We start from the raw sequence: 25,068 nt of genomic DNA, 5'->3' as shown, positions 1-25,068 counted from the left end.
TTAAACCTGACCGTAATGGCACATAACCCACTGTATAGGGATCCGTAGGGGAATTAAACCTGACCGTAATGGCACATAGCCCACTGTATAGGGATCCGTAGGGGAATTAAACCTGATAGTAATGGCACATAGCCCACTGTATAGGGATCCGTAGGGGAATTAAACCTGACCGTAATGGCACATAGCCCACTGTATAGGGATCCGTAGGGGAATTAAACCTGACCGTAATGGCACATAGCCCACTGTATAGGGATCCGTAGGGGAATTAAACCTGACCGTAATGGCACCTAGCCCACCGTATAGGGATCCGTAGGGGAATTAAACCTGACCGTAATGGCACATAACTCACTGTATAGGGATCCGTAGGGGAATTAAACCTGACCGTAATGGCACATAGCCCACTGTATAGGGATCCGTAGGGGAATTAAACCTGACCGTAATGGCACCTAGCCCACCGTTTAGGGATCCATAGGGGAATTAAACCTGACCGTAATGGCACATAACCCACTGTATAGGGATCCATGGGGGAATTAAACCTGACCGTAATGGCACCTAGCCCACCGTATAGGGATCCATGGGGGAATTAAACCTGACCGTCATGGCACCTAGCCCACTGTATAGGGATCCGTAGGGGAATTAAACCTGGGCGTAATGGCACATAGCCCACTGTATAGGGATCCGTATGGGAATTAAACCTGACCGTAATGGCACATAGCCCCCTGTATAGCGATCCGTAGGGGAATTAAACCTGACCGTAATGGCACATAGCCCACTGTATAGGGATCTGTAGGGGAATTAAACCTGACCGTAATGGCACCTAGCCCACTGTATAGGGATCTATAGGGGAATTAAACCTGACCGTAATGGCACATAGCCCACTGTATAGGGATCCGTAGGGGAATTAAACCTGACCGTAATGGCACATAACCCACTGTATAGGGATCCATAGGGGAATTAAACCTGACCGTAATGGCACATAGCCCACTGTATAGGGATCCGTAGGGGAATTAAACCTGACCGTAATGGCACATAGCCCACTGTATAGGTATCCGTAGGGGAATTAAACCTGACCGTAATGGCACATAGCCCACTGTATAGGTATCCGTAGGGGAATTAAACCTGACCTAAATGGCACATAGCCCACTGTATAGGGATCCGTAGGGGAATTAAACCTGACCGTAATGGCACATAGCCCACTGTATAGGGATCCGTAGGGGAATTAAACCTGACCGTAATGGCACATAGCCCACCGTATAGGGATCCGTAGGGGAATTAAACCTGACCGTCATGGCACATAGCCCACTGTATAGGGATCCGTAGGGAATTAAACCTGACTGTAATGGCACCTAGCCCACCGTTTAGGGATCCATAGGGGAATTAAACCTGACCGTAATGGCACATAACCCACTGTATAGGGATCCATGGGGGAATTAAACCTGACCGTAATGGCACCTAGCCCACCGTATAGGGATCCATGGGGGAATTAAACCTGACCGTAATGGCACCTAGCCCACCGTATAGGGATCCGTAGGGGAATTAAACCTGACCGTCATGGCACCTAGCCCACTGTATAGGGATCCGTAGGGGAATTAAACCTGGGCGTAATGGCACATAGCCCACTGTATAGGGATCCGTATGGGAATTAAACCTGACCGTAATGGCACATAGCCCCCTGTATAGCAATCCGTAGGGGAATTAAACCTGACCGTAATGGCACATAGCCCACTGTATAGGGATCTGTAGGGGAATTAAACCTGACCGTAATGGCACATAGCCCACTGTATAGGGATCCGTAGGGGAATTAAACCTGACCGTAATGGCACGTTGCCCACTGTATAGGGATCCGTAGGGGAATTAAACCTGAGCGTAATGGCACATTGTCCACCGTATAGGGATCCGTAGGGGAATTAATCCTGACCGTAACGGCACATAGCCCACTGTTTAGGGATCCGTAGGGGAATTAAACCTGACCGTAATGGCACATAGCCCACTGTATAGGGATCCGTAGGGGAATTAAACCTGATAGTAATGGCACATAGCCCACCGTATAGGGATCCATAGGGGAATTAAACCTGACCGTAATGGCACATAGCCCACTGTATAGGGATCCATGGGGGAATTAAACCTGACCGTAATGGCACCTAGCCCACCGTATAGGGATCCATAGGGGAATTAAACCTGACCGTAATGGCACATAGCCCACCGTATAGGGATCCATAGGGGAATTAAACCTGACCGTAATGGCACATAGCCCACTGTATAGGGATCCATGGGGGAATTAAACCTGACCGTAATGGCACATAGCCCACCGTATAGGGATCCATAGGGGAATTAAACCTGACCGTAATGGCACATAGCCCACCGTATAGGGATCCATAGGGGAATTAAACCTGACCGTAATGGCACATAGCCCACTGTATAGGGATCCGTAGGGGAATTAAACCTGAGCGTAATGGCACATTGTCCACCGTATAGGTATTCGTAGGGGAATTAAACCTGACCGTAATGGCACATAGCCCACCGTATAGGGATCCGTAGGGGAATTAAACCTGACCGTAATGGCACATAGCCCACCGTATAGGGATCCATAGGGGAATTAAACCTGACCGTAATGGCACATAGCCCACTGTATAGGGATCCGTAGGGGAATTAAACCTGACCATAATGGCACATAGCCCACTGTATAGGGATCCATGGGGGAATTAAACCTGACCGTAATGGCACATAGCCCACCGTATAGGTATCCGTAGGGGAATTAAACCTGACCGTAATGGCACATAGCCCACCGTATAGGGATCCATAGGGGAATTAAACCTGACCGTAATGGCACATAGCCCACTGTATAGGGAACCGTAGGGGAATTAAACCTGACCGTAATGGCACATAGCCCACTGTATAGGGATCCGTAGGGGAATTAAACCTGAGCGTAATGGCACATAGCCCACTGTATAGGGATCCGTAGCATGAGGGGCGATGAGGCCATACTTAGAATCTATTCAGCCTATACCCACTACAGTTGTGACACAACATTATGTGCTTCTAAGAGTCGAGGAGCCCAGGGGCTGGTGCTGTGGTGACAGGATAATTTCGCATCCTCCTTGATTCCTTGTGCTCACATGTCCCTCCGTTGCCCGCCTGGGAATCTCAGGACTGTTTGCATGTTTCAAATGATGCCGTCTCGGTCTTCTCCACCGCCGGCACGCCCTCTGAGAGTGGGGAACCACATGCTGTGACCGAGGACGTTGGGAGCATTTCCCAGGTGCGTGAGATGAAGAGGCCTGCAGTACAGGCGTGAGGCACCAGAGGTACAGCTTCTGCCAGTATTCAAAGAGCCTATCTAGCTTTGACATCACTGTGGGGCACATGGCATCCCCCCATCGTGGTATGCTGTGCATAGTGCCACTTCTAGTCACGGCAGGCTCGCTGGGACATGGGATAAATTGCTGATCATTCGCCACCACAGCATGAATAGAAAGTGCCGGGATGGAAAGAGAGACCGCAAAAGTAGTTTGCAGCAACATGCTGAGGGATCGGCCGCCTCACCTGCAATAGCTGTGAGTTGGCCGCAAGTCTGACCCCACAAAAAGCTGCCGATCTCGGCCTGGATCACGAGTATGCCCACTGCTGTTAATTCCTCCTATCTCTGGGCTGGTGCAACAGGGCAAGGTCAGGCTCGAAGCTTGTTTTAAAGCATTTTGCCTCGGAGCCCACAAAATCCACATAAAGCGTTTCAGCAAGCTAAAGTTTTTTCGGGAGTGACCCTTTAATATGAAACTGGTAAATTATGGTTGCACAGACCTAACACTCAATTTCTAGATTTTGTTTTGATCAGAACTTGTACAATTGCCTCTGTCCTTCAGGGGTTATTTATAATAAAAAAAAGTTGTAATTTTTCCTGCGGTGCTACTTTAGTGTAAAATTTCCAATGTATACTTTTTCTACCCTTTCCAGTTCATTGAATAACCTCTTCTCACACACCTCTCACTAGGCACCAACAAAGCAGAATCTGGGACCATACGTTTCACTCCTAGTACCTCACCTGGTGTATGAGTAAGGGGAGAGACAGAAAAATGAATGATGGCAACTGTTAATCAATCGAAGATATAAATATGATCTGGTATCTGACCGTCCTTATTGAGAACTACAAAGGGTTGCTACCCACTGTCTGAACAATTTGGGGTGGCGATATTGAATGTAAGGCTTTCACAGATCTAGCTTATAAGTCTGTCTTTGTAATAAAACAATTGTCAGACCTGCGTAATGTGTTAACATTTGTCACATTATACCTGGTGTCTTGCTTTTTATGTCGGCCACAATGTTACCTGCAGGAGTATTCAGAATGTATCTGTTTAGTGTCATTTCTCCCCTGTGATTCACTGACCCGTGTACTGGTCATCAGGGGATTGTTACACTATCTAAATGTATCACAGGCTGCCAAAGAAAGATTAAAATCCATCTCTGGGGTCCCACTGATTCATAGCACACTGACACTCCACGGTTTCCAAATTCAATTTGTATCTTTTATTGAGGGGATGGAAATAGGTCATGTTGTATAGTGACACTGCGTGCCTGGCGTTTAACAGGTTATTAGTGCATTAAATGGCAGCACACCGTAGCGCCAGGGGAATGTTTGTGAATATTACCTTCGGGGGAAAACACAATGGAAGACAACATTTAAAATACTGGATGATGCGGAGTCACACAATGTGCATACTATAAAAATATACAACACTTCTTATATTTAACCATCCAGACTGACTGACCTTTACCAGCATATAGCCAGTTACCAGGCCGATTTAACTTTACCAGTACATAGTCACCAGCCTGACTTACTTCTACTAGAAAATGGCCAGTCAATAGGCTGACTTACCTCTACTAGCAAATGGCCAGTCACCAACCTGACTTACCTCTACTAGCAAATGTCCAGTCACCAACCTGAATTACCGCTACTAGCAAATGGCCAGTCACCAGCCCTACTTACCTCTATCAGCACAGACTGGCACCCAAATTCTATCAGACTGACTTACCTCTACCCACAGATATCTTGGCATCAGATGGACTTACCTCTACTAACACACAGCCGTCAAACTGACCTACCTCTCACAGCATTCCATAACGATGATTTACCTCTGAGGCCAAAATAACTCTACCAACACACAGCCTGGCATCAGACTGACTTACCTCCAACAGTACACAGTCAGCTGCCAGACTGACCTTTAATAGCTTGTAGCCTGGCATTACTTAACATTCCACTAAGAGCACAGAGCAAGACACCAGAGTGACCTACCTCTTTTAGTACATAACCAGATAGATTAACCTACCTCTAGTCCGACCGACATAAGCCATCAGACTGACTTACCTCTATTAGTACATAGTCAGACAGATTAACCTACCTCTAGTCTGACATAAGCCATCAGAGTGACTTACCTCTATTAGTACTTAACCAGATAGATTAACCTACCTCTAGTCCGACATAAGCCATCAGACTGACTTACCTCTATTAGTACATAACCTTCCTCGCAAAAGACAGACACTTTATCATTCACTACGTAGGTGCTCTTTGATGGCACAAAATTGCCTCTGGGTGGCGGCACAAGCTTGGGACATGGAAGAGCTATACAAAAAGACAAACAGAGATTTGGTATTTTAGCCTGTCTGTCTCATATTTTTAAGTAAAATTATAATTTTCCATCCACTCCCTGCCCCCTTTTCTGTTATCACTGGAGGATATTCATCAATCTGTTCAGATCTGAAAACTGGTTTTAAATTTGTAAAAATGGTGATATTCATGCTAACGCCCTGCTAACTCTGCACTGACTTTCACAGCACTTTGATAAATCTCCCCCAATTCATTGTGCTGTGGGTGGAGCAGAGCCAATAAGCTTGTATCAGTGGTTTACCATGTTAAAGGGACACTCCAGGCACCATAAAATCCTCATGGGAAAGAAGTTGTTATGGTGCGAGGAGGTCCACGGGCAGCAGCTTACTTCCAGGAGATTAAACTTAACGAATGCTTTAAACCCAAAGTATTTTGCTCAAATAAAAATATATTTTAGAACTTTAATTGCATTTGTAAACTTATCCGAGACCTGGGCATAAACTGACTGAAGGACAAAGTAGTGATCATTTGCCCATTCTCACAGAGCTATTTACTAAGGTGAGAATTGTTGGGGATTCAAAGTGAATTTAAAGGGACACTGTAGTCACCCAGACCACTTCAGCTAATTGAAGTGGTCTGGGTGCAGTGTTCCTATTGCCCTTAGTGCTGCAATATTAAACATTGCAGTTCCAGAGAAACTACAGTGTTTACATTGCAGCTCTAAGTCTACCAGACAACCACTGGAGGCGCTTCCTCTATCCAAAAAAACCTTTGGTCCGGTATCTGATGCTGAATGTCCTCACCCTCTGCATGACGATATCCAGCATCCGCTATTTCCCCGTGGGAAAGCGTTGATTCATTGGCGCTGGGATCAGGTAAGTAAATAAAACGTTTTTAACCGGGCAGAGAGCGCTATAGTGCCAGGCATACAGCGTTGTATATTATCCCTTTAAAGCTAAAATCGCTGAAAATAATCATTGCTTCCAGTTTGGCAATTTTTGGTCTAAAATGTGAAATTTCTTTTGAATTCCTGACCATTCTCACTGTAATAAATAACCCGGTCAGTTTTCAATATCTGTTTTGGATTGTTTACAAATTGTATTGTGTTTATTATAAAATCTATTATAGTCATTACAGTATCCCATACTCTGTTAGTTGCACATTGACATACAATACCCAGACAAAGTATTTCGAATTTCAAGGGGCATTGTCAATTCAATTCATCACAATTCCCAGTTTTTGTAAATAAAACCCTAGAATCCTCGGTGTGCATTTGCGGGCGTCTAACCTTTGCTGGTGTATTGAATCTTCCATCCTGTATGGTCTCCGGAGCTGTCTGTCATGAATATGATTTCCACCATATTGCTGCGGGTGTCCATTTCTGCAGGTACAGTGTCTCCGCAGAGTTTGGCAAAGTCTTTCCCCCCAGCTTTGATCTGAAATAAACAGAAAGATTAATATTGAAAATGAAGGTAAGCCATCATATACTATAGCCCCTCTCTTACGAGAGATGCTACCAAGGAGATTGTCCATGCTCTAGTAAATTCCCGTATGGATTATTGTAACCCTCTTCTGATTGGTCTTCCAAAAAGCCGTATCGCCCCGCTACAGTCTGTTATGAATGCTGCCGCCAGACTGATTTTCCTCTCTAGTCGGTCCTCTCTCACACCTCACCCCTCTGTCAGTCCTTACATTGGCGTCCTGTATCCTATAGGAGTCAATTCAAAGTGCTAACCCATACCTATAAAGCACTGAACAATTCTAGCCCCTCTTAGATCTCTTCACAGATCCCTAGGTATGCCCCTTCTCGGTCTCTCCACTCTGCACGTGACCTTCTTCTGTCCACTGATTGCATGCGTACGGCCAACGCACGCTAGTCTTCAGTCATTTAAGAAGTGCCTTAAAACCCATCTCTTTAGAAAAGCTTATGGCCTCCCAGACTAACCTCTACCTCACATACCTGTCTCTCGCTCTCTCCTAAAGGGCAGCACTCTACTCTCTCCGCCAGCTCTGCTTCATTCCCACCTTATTTGACTGCTATTTCCTGTCCTAATGTGTTTTATACCCCTCCTCCTATAGAATGTAAGCTCCTCCTATAGAATGTAAGCTCCTCCTATAGACTGTAAGCTCCTCCTATAGAATGTAAGCTCCTCCTACAGTCTGTAAGCTCCTCCTATAGACTGTAAGCTCCTCCTATAGAATGTAAGCTCCTCCTACAGTCTGTAAGCTCCTCCTATAGACTGTAAGCTCCTCCTATAGAATGTAAGCACGTTTGAGCAGGGCCCTCTTCAACCGATCGTTCCTGTAAGTTTATTTGTAATTGTCCTATTTATAGTTACATCCTCCCTCTCATAATATTGTAAGGCGCTACGGAATCTGTTAACACTATATAAATGGCAATAATAATAATAATAATAATAATAATAATAATAATAATAATTCTATTCAACATCTCGTTTGTTGCTGCTGATGAGGTCTTGAGTTATTTTTATTATTATTGGTATTTAGCATCTACTTATTGACACTTTAAAATATTATTAAAGGGGGAATTGAACAATAAATGAGATTATTACAAAATGTTACAGGAACAATGGGTAGATGAGGACCCCACTCAAAGGAGCGTCCAGTATAGAGTTGGCTCATGAATGCGTTAATAATTAGCTGAATACAATGAGGACTGCATCTGCACTTTATACTAAGGGTTTATGGTAAACTATTAGCTTATTCAATAAAGTGATTTCTTGGGAATTTTTCATTTCAGTCCCAAATTGCAATACCAAAAAAAAAACTGAATTTGTCCAGTCTAGATAGTTTGGTCTAACATTTGAAATTAATTTTGAATTCACTTTTATTTCCTGAGCTATGACACTTCAGTGAATAACCCCAACACAATTATAGCAAAATCATAGCAAACAGCTTATTTGGAGAAATTCTCTAACCATAGTCATAGCGTGGCAATTTCAGGCTTTTAAAAATATATATATTTATTTATTTGCTAGTCCAATTGAATTTTTCTACACTTTGGACTTTAGTGAAAAACTCTTGGACTTTGTGAATTAGCAAATGAATATAACTGTTTAGGCTAAAATTGCAAGACGCAATCGAGATTTTTTTTTAAAACAGCAATTAAACTGGAACCTTATATGTAAAGGAGCACTATAGGGTCAGGAATACAAACACGTATTCCTGACCCTCTAGTGTTATAAACACCATCTGCCCCCATAAATACAGTCAAATCTTACTTTTATTGCAGTCTGCAGCTGCTGGCTCTGCCCTTGATCTGCCTCCTTGGCTAACATCATCAGAAGTGTTGATCAAAAGCCAATCACAATGCTTTCCCACAGGACTATCAAAGAAGCAGGTCAGGGCAGATCCAGCACAAGCCAAGCAAAGCCCTGGCCAATCAGCATCTCCTCATAGAGATAATTTGAATCAATGCATCTCTATGAGGAAAGTTCAGTGTCTGCATGCAGAGGGTGGAGACACTGACTATCAGTCACGCTGTGCAGCACTGCCCCAGGAAGCACCTCTTGCAGCCATCTGAGGAGTGGCCAGTGGAGGTATCCCTAGACCAGGGACTCCAGATGTTTTGGACTGTACCCCCCATGATGCTTTGTAAGAGCATTATGGGGGATGTAGTTCACAACATCTGAAGTGCCGAAGGTTGTCTACACGGCCCTAGACTGTAATGTAAACAATGCATTTTCTTTGAAAAGACAGCGTTTACAGCAAAAAGTCTGAAGGGAATGATTCTACTCACCAGAACAAATTCAATAAGCTGTATACTGTACAATAAGCTGTATACTATACAATAAGCTGTTTACTATACAATAAGCTGTTGTTATTCTGGTGACCATAGATTCCCTTTAAAATAATATTAAAGTCAAATCTGACTTAATTTGGCAGTTAAACCAGTTCCATTGCAAATAGGTTTGTAGAGCTGTGTGAAGGTGGCACCCCATGTTTTAAAATGTAAATAAAATATGCCATTTGTGCTGACTTGTGCCACAAACACATGTTTATTTCACTCTGATAAAGCCTGTGTTTAGTTAATAAATCCTTGTAACAGCAATACATTCCAAATGTCACTCCATGGCGGGACAGTTTCTGGGTTGTCAACAAAGCGTTCTATGTACAATTTGTTTTTAATTTCACAATAAACAGCGCTGTATTTATTATGCTTTTGTTGACAAAACAAACTGTCCCGCCATGGAGTGACATTTGGGATGTCTGCTGTAATAAGGCTTTATTCACTAAACACTGAATTTCAGTGAACTCAAAACCGAGCTGTTTTGTTTTGTTCTGTATTATAATATCTCACATTCACAATACAAATTGTTACATTTTTTTTTTTTAAAAAAACGAGCTGCAAAACATAGGCTGAAATGGCCAAGCTGTGAGTATAGCGGAGTTGGAGATTGTACTTATTCAGCATTTTTGCCTACATTTTTCATTTCAGGTTCAATTTACAAGATCTTGTGAATTAACCCATAAGTGTCTAGAGTTATCATTTCAGTGAGCTGATCTTTGTGTCATTTATACACCATTCTTTATTAATATGGAACTGGCAATATAACTTAGTACAAGATCAAACAGGCCTATTTCTAAACACATTCATTGTATTTTAAAGACATTACTGAGAGACTTATTACTGTGAAGCTCTAATTTGCTTCCAGCTCCTAGAAAAAAGGGATATTAGGATAGAAAGGAGATTTGTGTGACATATAGGGACTGTTCCTCCTAAATAGGGACAGTTGGGAGGTATACAGTAGCAGTTGCAAGCAAGGTGAAATCGGCAACCACATGAGCCCCTAATCCTGACCCTGTTCACAGCAATCAGTTTTATGTCTCTTTAGTGCACTGTGAGACGACAGGGCAAACTCTAAGCACATGTGACAAGGGACAGTGACTGCCAGGACAAAAATGAAAATTAATCTGTGCACAAAGTGGAAAATTACAAGTGTCTCGGGGGCCCTAACAGCAGGTAACAGAGGCCTGGCATTTATTGAACAGATTTTCTTTGTACTTATGATATTGAAACTGTATTATCACAGTCCGCAGATGAAGCGGAACCGTGACAATCACTGTATGCTTTCATTTAAAAATCCATTGCTCATGATAAGATCCCTTTCACACTTTCTCATTATGGTACAGAGAAGCCTTGGTGCTGATGGTAGCGGTATAAATTTCTCTACAATTCAGGAGTTTGGCTGGCTCAGATAAATGTATGAGAGACCCAGCGGTTAGTTTGTCGATGGGGAAACTCTCTTGGACATGCGATTTTAGCTCAGTGCAGCGCAAGTTTCAGCGTTCTCCAATTAAAGGGTAAAACTGCCGATGCACCCCTGTGACCGGGGTGCCCGCCAGCATTTATGTGGGGCCTCTACTGCGCGGAAAAATCACCAGGGCAACGTTGAAGGAGCCCATTGGGTTGCCCATGCTCTTGGGGCCACCCGATGGCAATGGATTTCCTGGGGCACGGTCGCGCTTTTAAAGCGCCGCAGTGCTGACCGAGCCCAGTGATGATGTCAGAGCTGGGAGGAAGCCGACACTTCCTCCCAGCCAACAGAGTGCTGCGCAGGAGGAGAGGAGGGAGTCAGAGTGGGAGCTCTTACTCCCATTAGCATGAGGCAGCCACTGGACCCCGGGGAAGTCACTACATATTTTTTTTACAGTTTGTGTGTGTGTGTGTGTCTGTATGTGTTTATGAATGTCATTAAGTGTGTCTGTGTATCTGCATGCTTGTCTATATGTGTATCTGTCTGTATGTATATCTGTGTCTGCATGTGTGTCTGTATGTGTATCTGTTTTTCTGCACATGTGTCTGCATGTGTATCTGCAAGTGTGTCAGTGTGTGTTCCTATGTATTTGTATGTGTGGCACTGTTTATATCTGTATGACTGCAATTCTGTGTATGTGTATATGCATGTGTGTCTGTATGTGTGTCTGTCTGGGAGATGCATGGAGGAGTCCCAGTGTACTTTTCGTACCGGGGCCCTGTGGTTTCTAGTTACCCTCTGTCTCCACCTTCTGCATGCAGACACTGAACTTTCCTCATAGAGATTCATTGATTCAATGTATCTCTATGAGGAAATGCTGATTGGCCAGGGCTGTGTTTGAATTGTGCTGGCTCTGCCCCTGATCTGCCTCCTTGACTGTCTCATCCAATGCTGTCCTATGTTTAATTTTTAGAATGTCTTATCTCCTGGTCTGTTAATAGGCTCGTAGACCACGTAAGAGACTCTTGTGTGTGAATGAAGGTCAATTTACAGAGCAGGAGATAAAAACCTCTAAAGCAAGTTAACATCTGATTGAAAAATTAAACCGTTTTTTTCATGCAGGCTGTGTCAATTAGAGCCAGGGAAGGTGTGACTAGGGCTGCTTAAACAGTAACAAAAGTTATTATACTCCTAAATGGCAGAGTATTGAGAAGTGAGACTTTAGAGGCATTATCTATGCACCAAACCTGCTTCATTAAGCTAAAGATGTTGTTGTGACTATAGTCTGTAGACCACCTATTCTCTACTGGAGTAAAAAGTTCTGTGTTGTTGAATGCAGAAGTCATGTGCTACATGAAGGGAATCATGAAGGAATCGCTAAAGGAAAGGATTAGATCTTCACTAATTGCACGTTTGTATCAGACATGAGAAGTGACCAGGAGAGTGCCACGTAGCCTCTGGAAGCACATAAACAACACTAACAGTAAAGAGCTTGTCAATGTGTTCACCCACCTGCAGACTGTCGTAAGGACACAATACATCTGGATGGGATTCCACATTCAAGTCCAGGAATTTTAAATGGATGGAGAAGCCTTCTTCAGCTTGAATGGAGTATTTGCAGTTGGAGAGTTTGGGGTATACACCCGGATAATCGGGGCTTGTGACCTCCCCTGAACTTGCTTTGTAAACTGGGCTTCCACATTGTACTAAGAAACAAATACATTTAGGACATTTAGGACATTTGATGTGTTATCAATTACACTTTTCTATCAAGATCATACTCCATACTTGGAACAGGCTGCAGAATAAAGTAAAAAATTAAATTAAATTGTTATGGTGCCAGGAGGCCTCTGCTTTTTTTCTTACCTGAAAGGGTTTAACTGGGTGAATGATTTAACCCAAAGGTTGCCCCCAGTACAGAATCTTCAACTCCCCCAGTTGCATCCGGCTTCTGAAATTGACTTCCAGGAAGTGCAGAGTGCTACCGGGCAGTGGCGCTGCTAACAGGCTAAAACGGTCAGCTGACGCTCTAAGCCAATCAGAAAATCATCATTCCTAAAAACATTTTTAATGAATGGGGAGCTAACGATTGGCTTAGAGTGTCAGCCGACCTCTCTAGCCAATCAGTGGCGAGCCTGCATGGTGGCACTCCGCGCTTCATGGAAGTCACTTTCAAAGACCAGTTGCCGTTGGGTGAGTTACATATCTGGCACTGAAAACAACCTTTGGGGTTCGAGAACTGTTTAACCCCTTTAGGTAAAAATGCGCCCAAGTGCCTCTTGGCACCATAACAACTTTGATTTAATATGTACATCTTCTTGGTACATCTGTATGGTTAATTGTGTGGCTGTTTTAATATATGGTTATTATAATATCAGTTACCACTCATTTTAAATCTTCTCTCTAAGCTGTTTCCCCAATCATGTTTGTCTCTTCATTACCCCCCTACCACCATTCGTTTCTCCAAGACCCCACTTTGGTGTCTCTTCCCCTCTCCGTGTCTATTCTATCCCACTCCCACCTGTATTTACCAATTTACCTTCACTGGGGTATTCACCCTTCCTTTTCCCTGTGCAGTAATCACTACGATACGCAGTGCAATGTTTGTGTGTGAGGGTGCGGATATGATGTGCTATCTGTGCATTTAATATTCTGGCTGCTATTAGTTCATTGGTTTCAATGTGGAAGACCAGACATTCCACATATAGCGGACAGTTCTTTCAATCCCTGCCTGACAGAATGCGGAATTCATACCCTTCCGACAAAGAATGATGACGGCAAGCAGATACCTAATACCGATAACTCCCGGGACTGTTTATGCTAAATGAAGTGTATGTCATACCTCCCAAAATTTCACACTGACAAAGAGGGACACTTTAATTTTAGGGGTGTGACCAGAGGCGGGGCTGTTCTGAGTTTTTAAGCAACTAATAACAATTTTTGTGACTAAAATGTAATTTTACAACAGGACAGGAGGCTTAATATTTTGCATTAACATTCTTTACTAACTGCATAGCAGCAAAGAAAAAACAGGTGAAATAAAGAACCAATCAGAACACAGTCAGAGTGTATATAAGGGAAGGCATATCCGCATCACTTCCTCTTTCTTTGCTGCTCCATCACAAGTCAGGTCAGAGTACTTGTTCACTGTTCCTGTTTTAATCTGAACCTAATCTGACTACTTTATTTCCTTTCCTGTGGGGGTGACGGGGGGCTGTCTCTTACCTCCCCTCCTCTCATGGGGCTGTATATTTCTCTCTCTTTGGGATTATGTTCCCTCTCTTTCCAGGCCCTCTCTTCCCTTCTGTGGCTACGCTCACCATTTTCCCCGGCTTTCCCGCGCCGTTCACATTGTTGTTAGTGCATTTGGGATGGGAATACTGTCACTTTGTGCATATAGGAACGAACGGGCCGTTCGCGTTTTTTTCCCGTTCGCGCCTATTTAAGTGCATATGTGTTCGGTGGTTTGCGAACGAACAAGCTGTTCTTGGGTTTCCTGTTCGCATACAGGCAACATCCATCATTCGGTAGTTTTTACGCGAACTGAACATTCACGGATTTCTCAGTTCACGTCTAATTACATTCGACTAAAAAATCGGATGGTTTTCACGGGCTTTCAAGCACCATTTTAGCCCCGGTTTTTGCGAGACCCGAAGCGGCCATCTTGTTGGTGCCGTTAGTCCTGGATATTACTCCCATCAGGAAGAGGTTCTCTGTGATCTTGGTTTTGCTGTCTAGCTGTCCTGTTCATACTGTCAGGGACCTGGTCAGATTGGTGCTATACTCCTGGGGAGTGGGACTGCAAGTCAGGTGATGTGGGATTATTTAAAAAACCTTATTGCACTTGTATTCAATTATTGCACTAACTCCATTTTAACTTTATACTGTGACAATCCTCCATTTTGTCCTCCTAACCTGACTTCTTCAATCCTCCATTTTGTCCTCATAACCTAACTTGTTCATTTTAAAACTACCTTACACGACAGAATTTCCCAGCACATCTAATACAATAGAACAAAGACTGTATTTTCTATAAAGACATGATTAACACAGGAATTGCTGACTTTTCCTTAGATTTGCAACATAGTATAGTTTGAAGGCCATGAGAACACAGTAGTAATGAAATGTTCTATTCATAAGAGACCTTGCACCTGGCCACGAGGCCTGAGATCACCGACCGTGTAAAATGACGCTCAAGACCCCTTGTCCCCCACCCGTGTCCAGAACAATCCCACCTCTTGGTGGGTGGACACGGGACTAACCACTTAGTTGTTTGAACCAATTAATAATATTGATAGGAGGACACTAATCACGACACTTAACAATTAATCCAATTAATGATGTTTATTTGCTGATATTCTAATAATCAATGATGACGTAAAATGTCTCTTAAAAGGACCTGCGCGTCCGCTTTTTAATCACTTGCCAATAAATTTTCTCGAAGTTATTTTAACCTGAACCTTGTGTGTCAGACTTAATTACTTCAGCGTATATACGCAATTTATTTTATTAATTTGGACAGGAACAGATAGACATTTAAACATTTTGGTTTACTGCTAAAAAGTACCATAACAACTTGGCGCCCAACGTGGGGCACCGGGCTATGTCTGGCCGGTGAGCCGTCCTAAGGAAGACGCTGTTGGACGGAGGAATCCAGGGGGAAGGAAAGGAGATTGATCACCTCCAGGTACACGGTAGAGACTTCTGCAGAGCCACCGGTATGTTCCGGCCCCTTTGATTGACCCGTCCACGTGTCTGTGACTGCTTCCCGGGAGGACATCAAAGACAGGTAATATCTTGCCCGGTGTCTCGTTACTCATTTGTTTACCTGCATTTTAGTCTATCTGTTGCCTGGGTGTGTTTGAATTGTGTTTGAATTGTTTGCCTGTTTCCCCATTTTGAGATAAAGGGGGGGTGGACCTGCAGGGGATTTGCCTGGGGTTCTGTCTTGCTTGTTTTCCCCTTTTTGGGATAAAGGGGGGTGGACCTAAGGGGATTTGCCTGGGTCTTCAGTATATCTGTCTATCTGTTTGTATTTTGCCCCTTTTTGGGATAAAGGGGGGTGGACCTGAGGGGATTTGCCTGGGTCTTCTGTTGCCTGTTTTACTCCTTTTAGGAACCACGGTGCTGTGGTTGTAGGGAAAAAGGGGGGTTGGCCTGTGGATGTGTTCCTGGGGGTCATCTTTGCCTGTTTACCTCTTTTAGGAGCCTCGTGGCTGTGGCTGTAAGGAAAAAGGGGATTGTTGGAACTGTGGATTTTGTGTAGACTCATAATTTCCTGTGATCCTTCTGGTGACACTCTGAGAGCTTAGCTAGCCTCAGTGTGCACGTGGTAACCCACAGTTTCGAGTACTGGGGCTAGTGGAATTCCAAGTTTGGTAACCACTGTCCCGAGTACCGAGGCTGGGGGGATTCCAGTTTTGGTAAACCTCAGCTTCGGCTGGGGGGATTCCAGTTTTCTTTTGGTAACCACCGCCCTGAGCGCTGGGGCTGGTGGAATTCCAGTTTTTCTGTTTATTTGTGGTAGTGAGACTTATAAGTGGGTTTTATAGGGGCACTACGGGGTTGAGGGAGGTGACTTTGGAGTAAGCACATGAGTAAAGGAAAGGAATTACTGTTGATTTCATTTGAACTGTGATGCATACACTGTATTTCAACTGTATTGTTGTCTTGTTTGTTTAATGAGGAGTCTCATGTACTCCTGTGTCTGTCTCTAAGGATTTTTCCTTGCCTTTCATCTTTTCTACACTCTCTATATTATTATACTATCCACTCCCATTCCTCTTAAAAGAGAAGTGATTGGTCACACACTTCTCACCTCGCTCCAATCCGTGTCTACCACCCCGGGTAGGCGGATTCAGTGACTAGTCTACGTTTTGGGAAGACGCACCTGAGAAAGTCCCACGATTCTCGGGTGGCAGTCGAGCATTGTAGACGTTCCTGTTCAATTTTCCTTCTCTCTCTCTATATCTAGGACGCTGGTATAGGGGTAAAGGGACTATGGGACAGGATTTAGATAAGCCCAGCAAGGGCTGGTTAGCATGTGATTTGGTAGAGAACAGAGAGGGTGAAGAGATGGTTAAAGGTGTTGAAAAGATTGCAAAAGTATGTAAAATTGCTGTACCGACATGTGGGAGATTGCAACCAGAAAGTTGGCGCAAGTTACTAGCAGAAATGAAAGGCAAGCTTACAGATAATGGTTTATTAAAGACTGCTGAAGCATGGTACAGAGTAGTGAAGGCTATTCAGTTAGAAGGTTGGGTTGAGGAAGAAGTAAATCACAAAGGTGTGAAATTGTTTGTGTATCATAAAAATTGTGTTGCTGGGGTTTTCCCTCAGCCAGCGCTCCAAAATGGCGCCCAGGGGATGTCCGTCCCCAAGGTTCAGTCAGCCATAGGTGATAGCCAGCTGACTATGTTCCCCACTCCCGATCCTCCCGAATCCCATCCCATCACCTCCCCTGTCTGCCCGGTCCTGAATTCTGATGGATCTTTCTTTACCCCTTCCCTTTCCCTAACGGTCCCATCATCCTCAGCCATCCCCACGCTCCCTTCCATGCCTAATCCTAACATCTCATCTGCCGCCTCCTCCCTGCAATCCCTCTCTATGGTTAATCCCCTTCCATCAGCACCCGTCCAGCTAACTACCCCTCCCTCCCATGCTACGACTCCTCTTTCTGCATCCATCCCTACTAATCCTGTCCTGTCTCCTCCGATAACCAGCTCCGCCCCAGTCCAATATCCTACCTCCTTAACCGTACCTGCCCACCCTACTCTTCTGCCCTCCCCTGCCTGGCCCTACCCCTTCCCATATCCCATGGCCCTGCCCTACCCCGGTTACCCTCCCTTTCCCCAAGCCACTCCCCAGGTTCCGGTCATGCCCAGTCCGGCCCAATCTGCCCCGGAAGTGCCCATATCAAATATGGCCGCCGCTTCTTCCCTTAATCCTGAAGCAACTCCTTTCCCCGCCTCCAATATGGCGGCCCCCAGTTCAGCCCTGATGCCAGTAATTCCCGGCGACTACCTGTCCCCAGGTTACGACTCGCTAGCCACCCCCGCATCCGGGGCTCATTCCCAACCACCGATCCTTTCACCTCACGCGGGACCTGCACCGCGTAGAAGAGTCAATATCATAGAATTCGATGATGACGAGATGGACAGGGTGTCCCATGTCTCATCGGAACTTGCTGCGGGAGCCCCAACTCATCGTTCTATCGATGATCCCTTCGGCCACAAGGGTCGGGGAGAACAGGCCCCTCCTAAATATGTAGCTTTTAACCCCACTCAAGCTAGTGCTCTGATGAAATCACTCCCGGACCCAGAAAAGCAGCCTATGCCCTTCTACCGAGGGATAGTTCAAATTCAAAAGACTTATTCAGCCGCATGGCGTGATTTATTGAGCATTTGTGCTATTAAAGCAGGGGATGCATATTGGCCAAGTATGGCCCGACACCTCAGTACAGATCAGCTCAACAGTGATGTTGATTACCCCTCTGGAGTAACTTTTTGCACCCAATTAAGAGAATGGGCTAAGGACAAACTTGCAGATCAGGCTGCTGGCCTTACTGATGTTATTCAAGATAAAGGAGAATCAGTGGAAAGGTTTCATGCAAGACTGTATCAAATGTTTACAGATTTGGGGTTTGATCTTACTGATCAGATTCATTCACAAATGCTGTCAGGTGCGTTTGTCCAAGGTGTTAAGGACTCTATACGCAAGGGAATCATTGCTGCACGCCCTGAATATAAGGTTGTTCCCCTGGACACCCTACTTTTAGTTGCTAGAGGTTTGGAATCCGCTCAGACCCCAAGAAGATCCACTTCAGCGCCTCTCATGGTATCCCGCTCCACCCCAGTCCCAAAAGGTACTAGACCGGAGGAGGGGGGACATTGTTTTAATTGTGGAGCCAAGGGGCACTTTAGAAGTGACTGCCCAGAACCTAAAAAGGAGCCAAGGGAGCCCAGAAAGCCCTCCAAACCTGCCCCAGCTCCCAAAGCCACCAAACAGGTTCCGATAATTGAGGAACCAGATGATTAGGAAATTGGCAAGCCTGTGTCTGCAACCCCTGTCATGGCAGTGTCTACAGGGGATAAGGGGGGGGCACTTGCCACAGTGACTTTGCCCATTGAAGGCCACCCTACCACATTTCTAGTGGACACAGGTGCAGCCCGTAGTGTTCTGCGAGAACAAGACCTGCCAGACCCATCCTTTCTGTCAAATATTGACGTCTCTTGTGTTGGAGTGGATGGCCAGCCAAGACATAGCCCTTTAACAACTCCATTACGAGTTGGCTCTAGCCTGCTTGCTCGCTTTGTGGTATCCTCCACATGCCCAATTAACCTATTAGGTGCTGATGTTCTCTCACGCCTACAAGCATCCATCACCTTTACCCCGGATGGGCAGGTAGAAATGTCCACACCTCTATCTGAATCAGACACCTCAGCCTTGTGCTCCTTGCCTCTAATGCTGCATTTAGAAAAGCCCCGTGAGAAAGCAGCAGAATTAAGGTCCAATTTCCCAGAGGCATTAAAGATACAGGTGCCCGCCAAGTTATGGTCCTCAGGCCCAGAGGACATAGGTCACCTAAATGTTCCCCCTGTGGTGGTAAAGCTCATTCCAGGAGCTAAATTACCAAGAAAACCACAATATCCATTAAAACCAGCACAGGCCGCTGCCATTTCTACCCACATCAAGGCACTCTTGGAGAAGGGTGCCCTGGTGAAATGTAAATCTGAATGCAACACCCCATTATTCCCTGTGAAAAAGAAAACTCCCAAAGGTGAGCCAGAGAAGTACAGGATGGTTCAGGATCTCCGTGCTGTTAATGAAGCTACCGTCCTGGACACCCCTCTTGTACCAAACCCCCATACTCTGCTCTCTGGAGTCCCACCATCTGCAAAATTTTTCACAGTCATTGACCTAGCAAATGCTTTCTTCAGTGTCCCACTGGACCCATCCTGCCAATACCTGTTTGCTTTCACTCATGAGATGCAACAGTATACCTGGACTGTCATGCCCCAAGGGGCACAAAATTCACCAAGTCAATTTGCAAAGGCCATGGCCACCATCCTTGACCCATGGCAAGCTGAGCACCCAGAAGTTGTCCTGCTCCAGTATGTGGATGATTTACTGCTCTGTGGAGATGATATACCCACTACTGAAAAGTGCTCAATTAGTCTGCTTTGTTATTTGGCAGAACAAGGATGCAAAGCTTCGCTCATCAAGCTACAGTTCTGCCAACCTTCAGTAATTTTCCTTGGACATTGCCTATCTCAAGGTGCCAGACATCTTACCCGGGACCGGGTGAGAGCTGTACTGGATATTCCAACTCCAAGGACTTCGAAATCCCTCCATGCCTTCCTAGGCCTCATTTCCTACTGCAGAGCATGGATCCCAGAAGCCTCCCTGCTCATGCAGCCTCTCTATGACGCACTTAAGTCTGACCCTTTCTGTTTGCCTAATGAAGCTCTGGACAATTTCAATGCTCTCAAACGTGCCATTGCTTCTGCTCCTGCCTTGGGCCTACCTGACTACTCAAAACCTTTCAAGTTATTTGTCTCTGAAAGACAAGGCCACGCAACAGGAGTTCTCACCCAAACTAATGACTTAAGAGGCCGCCAAAGGCCTATTGGATATTTCTCATGTCAACTGGACATTGTGGCCAGAGGGACTCCTTCCTGTCTCAGGGCTGTCTTTGCTGCAAGAGAGCTCATAGAAAGAACCTCAGACCTGGTCCTTGGCCACCCTCTGGTTGTTTTGGCCCCTCATGACATCTCTGCCATCATCAACCAAGTCCAGCTTAAGCACGTGTCTCCAGCCAGACACCTACGTCTCCAGTGCCATCTTCTTCTACCTGACAATATTTCCATCCAAAGATGTCAAGTTCTTAACCCATCCACTCTTCTTCCACTCCCTGAGGGGGGTATCTATTATGGATTTATCACAGATGAAACCTACATTTACCTGCTTTGTGGATGTATCAAGAAAGTCATGCATCCACATTTGACATTTTATGAAGATGAGAAGCCTCTCTGTGAAGGCCCAGATTACGCCTTCTGTACCATGTGGTACAAACCAGACATTACTCCCGAACCTTGCTATGAAGATGAGCTTTACCACTGGACTGATGTGAAGCTCACTGCTCAAGATTTCTATTGTGACTCTGAAGGCAATAGCATGGTCTTAATCCAACTACCTCAACAACTTAACTACCTCTACCGCCATTGGGATACTGCTATCCCACATATTCCTGTTACCAAATTGAAGACAAGGTCATGGAATGACCTTGGGCCCATGGAAAAGCTATGGGCCACCATGGATGAAGAACAGCTACAGGAAAATGGTATTGTCAAATACCCAACAACTGACCTTCTGGAAGCATGGCCACGCCACTTCCTAGAAAAGGAATTTCAAGATCTGGTCATAGTAAATGATTATGACCCCGAAACACCTCATGACTGTTTTGAACAGATGAAAATGGAGACAGTACACCTACCAACTGTACATGAGAATCCATTACAAGATCCAGATTTTACCCTGTTTGTGGACGGCTCAAGATATGCTGATGAAGAAGGAAGATATCATACAGGATATGCCGTAACCACGACAGACGAAGTTATCAAATCATCATCCTTACCGCCAGCAATGTCTGCGCAAGAAGCTGAATTACAGGCTCTGACTTCAGCATGCAAAATTTCCGAAGGAAAACGTGCCAACATCTATACAGATTCAAGATATGCTCTGGGTGTGGCACATGACTTCGGCCTAATTTGGAAGACAAGAGGATTTCTTACCACCGCCGGTACACCAGTCAAACATAGTACTGCAATCAAGGAGCTAATGGATGCCCTCCTACTCCCTGAAGAAGTGGCCGTTTTGAAGGTAAAGGCCCATGGGAAATTGGATACAGATGAAGCAAAGGGCAACCATTTGGCTGATCAGGCTGCTAAGCTAGCAGCCAGGGATCTGCAGGAAGTGGATGAAGAAGTGTCCGGACAAGAAGAAGAAGAAGAAGAAGTCCCTATTTTTGCTCTGCAAACTCTTCCTACTGATTTGCGAATTTTACGAGAACAGCAAGCTGCAGTCACTCCTGAAGAAACCCAAAAATGGAAAAATAAAGGAGCTGTCCAAAAGGACGGAGTATATTACAACAACTTCAAATTTTGTCTTCCAAAAAATTTATATCCAGCAGTTGTCCAATGGGCACATGGGCCTGCACACCTGTCAAAGGAATTGATGGCCGCCCTCATACAGAAGTATTATGAAGCACCCGGAATCACAACATTGATCAGCAGCTTCTGTAAGGCCTGTGTTATTTGTGCAAAATGCAATCCAGGAAGACCAATCAAGGTGCCTGCAAAACACCTGGCAAAGCCCATGTACCCCTTCCAGCGAATTCAAATTGACCACATCCAAATGCCCAAGAGTGGGCCCCATGAATATGCACTAGTCATAGTGGACATGTTCTCAGGATGGCCAGAGGCCTACCCAGTGGCCAATATCACTGCAAAAACAACCGCAAGACGCCTACTTACAGAGATAGTATGTAGGTTTGGACTCCCAGAAGTCATTGAAAGTGATCAAGGCCCAGCCTTCACAGCAACAGTGACCAAAGAAATTTGGACTGCTCTAGGGGTGACCCTAGCCTTCCACACCCCTTACCACCCACAAAGTAGTGGTAAAGTAGAGCGCATGAATGGCACTCTAAAAGCCAGAATGTTAAAAATGTCACAAGAAACAAAGATGCCCTGGCCAGAAAGCCTGTCAATAGCTTTGTTTAGTGTTAGGCACACACCTAGAGGGAAGCATTCACTGTCCCCATATGAAATTCTATTTGGGACAGCACCCAGACTAGGTTGTTATTATCCGCAGCAGTTACAGCTCCAATCAGATGTTTTAGTAGATTATGTAACTGAACTTGCAAGTGCCTTGAACAAAATACATGCCCAAGTTTTCTCTTCAATTCCAGATCCCGATTTGGATACAGGTACCCATAACCTGCTTCCCGGAGATTGGGTTCTGGTCAAGAAGTTTGTGCGGAAAAATACCCTGGAACCAAGATTTGACGGTCCATTCCAAGTTCTCCTGATTACCGCAACCTCCGTCAAACTGGCCGGCAGGCCAAATTGGATCCACGCTTCCCACTGCAAGAAATCTCCAGCCCCTGAGGAAGCAGATACCGCACAAGCATGTACCTCTGGTACACCTTCTCCTTAATCAGCCTTATAAAGGCCCAACAAGTAGCCATCACCAAAGATATTAGTGGGTATACCTTCTGGTACAATTCATCATGCACCCATGTGGCTACTTACACCTTTGACTATTGTGACATTGTAGAATGCCCGTTCCCCACATCACAAATCCAGAGTATTTACAGAGATATCCCTCATTCAAAAGACCCATATGTTTGTGTAGTTGACAAACAATGGGGGCACAATTGTAATCATTGGGGGGCGGCGGGATGGAATGCCGGGCCTGCCTGGGGTTACAAACCAAAAAGTGCCTTATCTAAAGTAGATGAACAAGGTAGATCCCTTCTCCAGAGAATGACTTTGAGAAAGCCTGGGGGAGGTACACCAATGAAATTAATCCTTAACATTGAGCATCCAAGCCCAACGGATGCCGACCAGTATGTGATGGGAATGTATTGGAAAAAGGGTTCCTACCGCAAATTAGGGCATTTCTTCCTAAAAGATATGTGCAACTCTTCCGAGTGGCAAGGGGCCACCCATATGGTCCCTAACCCATTAAAACCTCATATCCAGACCTTTCAAGACATGATGGCCATTGCTAACCCCACCTTTGAAGATACCATGGCCGCTGAAACAGGTTTTAATGATGTAAATTTATAGTTAGAATGGATGAAATATAATGCTAATAAGCATAATAAGACTGCATGCTATGTGTGTGGTGGTGCCCGGCCTCACCTGGGTACCGTACCTCTAATCCTGCCAGTAGATATAGAGGAATGTGTTTTAAGCCTTTTTGCCTATCACTATGATTTTAACAGGTCCATATGTAGTGCATGGACAAAGGAGTATCCTCTCCTAACCAAGGATGTCAAACCCCCAGACGGTATTACCGTGTATAAAGGTAATTACACTTGTTATGCTAATTATGATGGAATTGGTAGATTCTTGGGTAACTTCTCTAAGGGGTATTGTGCTACCTACAGGAGTGTCTCTATGGACTTGTTGCAGTTTCACACCAGGTCATTAGGGGATATCTACTGGTTGTGTGGGGATTTACAGCTGAGATCCAGAATGGACAAGGAGTGGTGGGGGGAGTGTACTTTGGCTAAAGCTATTATGCCTATACATATTATCTCTGACACACACCTCGTCACCCATGAGTCCAGGCACACTAAGGTTAAGCGTGACGCCCCAGTGAAAGGAAGTTTTGATCCTCATGTTTATATTGATGCTATTGGGGTGCCTAGGGGGGTGCCCAATGAATTTAAAGCAAGAGATGAAGTTGCTGCAGGATTTGAATCACTTTTTGCCATAGTTACCACAAACAAGAATTTAAATTGGATCAATTACATTTATTATAATCAACAGCGGTTTGTTAATTATACCAGAGACGCCCTCCAGGGGTTGGCCGAACAGTTGCAGGCCACATCCCAAATGGCTTTCCAGAATAGAATGGCCCTAGATATGATCTTAGCCGAAAAAGGAGGGGTTTGTAAAATTTTACCTGACACCTTGACCTGTTGTACCTACATCCCAGAAAACACAGGCCCTAATGGTAAAGTTACATTAGCCATAGAAAAATTAAATGACCTGTCTATAGAGTTAAAAAGGAATTCTGGGATACAAGATCCCTGGGAAAGATGGTTTGGTTGGATGACAGGATGGCAAAAGGCTTTAATGCATATTGGTATGGCTATACTAATTTTTCTTTTTATCTTTGCTCTTCTCTTTTGTTGTATCCTCCCATGTCTGAGAAAATCCCTCCTGAAGACTGTTGACCAAGCGGCACCCACTTTCACCCATCTCGAAGTTGATGACCAAGAGCTCCAAGACATCAACTCACCCTGTCTGCCGCTGCAAACAATCCCTTTTGTTGATAAAGTGCAGGAATTCTAGGAAGGGACTAACTTAGGGACAGCATCTGTCAGTGAATGGTAAAGACCCCGTGTTGGAGAAGTGGTGGATTAGCTGCCATGGGATACCCATGGGTGTGAAGTGTTCGAGAGCCATACTGACGGATGAGTTAGCCTATCAGGGTCAGAACTAGGGACAGCCTTGC

General features: G+C 44.9%; 1 protein-coding gene across 2 annotated transcripts in view; it reads right to left on the bottom strand.

Annotated features, from left to right (window-relative positions):
• The window catches only part of MASP2 (MBL associated serine protease 2), a 104,036-nt gene that overhangs the window by 26,525 nt on the left and 52,443 nt on the right, over positions 1 to 25,068 (bottom strand). For both annotated transcript variants that reach the window (XM_063436886.1, XM_063436885.1), the window contains exons 5-7: positions 12,331 to 12,524; positions 6,888 to 7,035; positions 5,496 to 5,614 (exon numbers count right to left, since the gene is read on the bottom strand). In XM_063436886.1, the coding sequence (XP_063292956.1) occupies positions 5,496 to 5,614; positions 6,888 to 7,035; positions 12,331 to 12,524 (461 nt within the window). The remainder of the gene's footprint in view (positions 1 to 5,495; positions 5,615 to 6,887; positions 7,036 to 12,330; positions 12,525 to 25,068) is intronic.

Source organism: Pelobates fuscus, chromosome 11 (genome assembly GCF_036172605.1).
Source record: "Pelobates fuscus isolate aPelFus1 chromosome 11, aPelFus1.pri, whole genome shotgun sequence".
In the NCBI taxonomy this organism is placed as follows: domain Eukaryota; kingdom Metazoa; phylum Chordata; class Amphibia; order Anura; family Pelobatidae; genus Pelobates; species Pelobates fuscus.
This window is presented reverse-complemented; position numbering and strand designations above follow the sequence as displayed.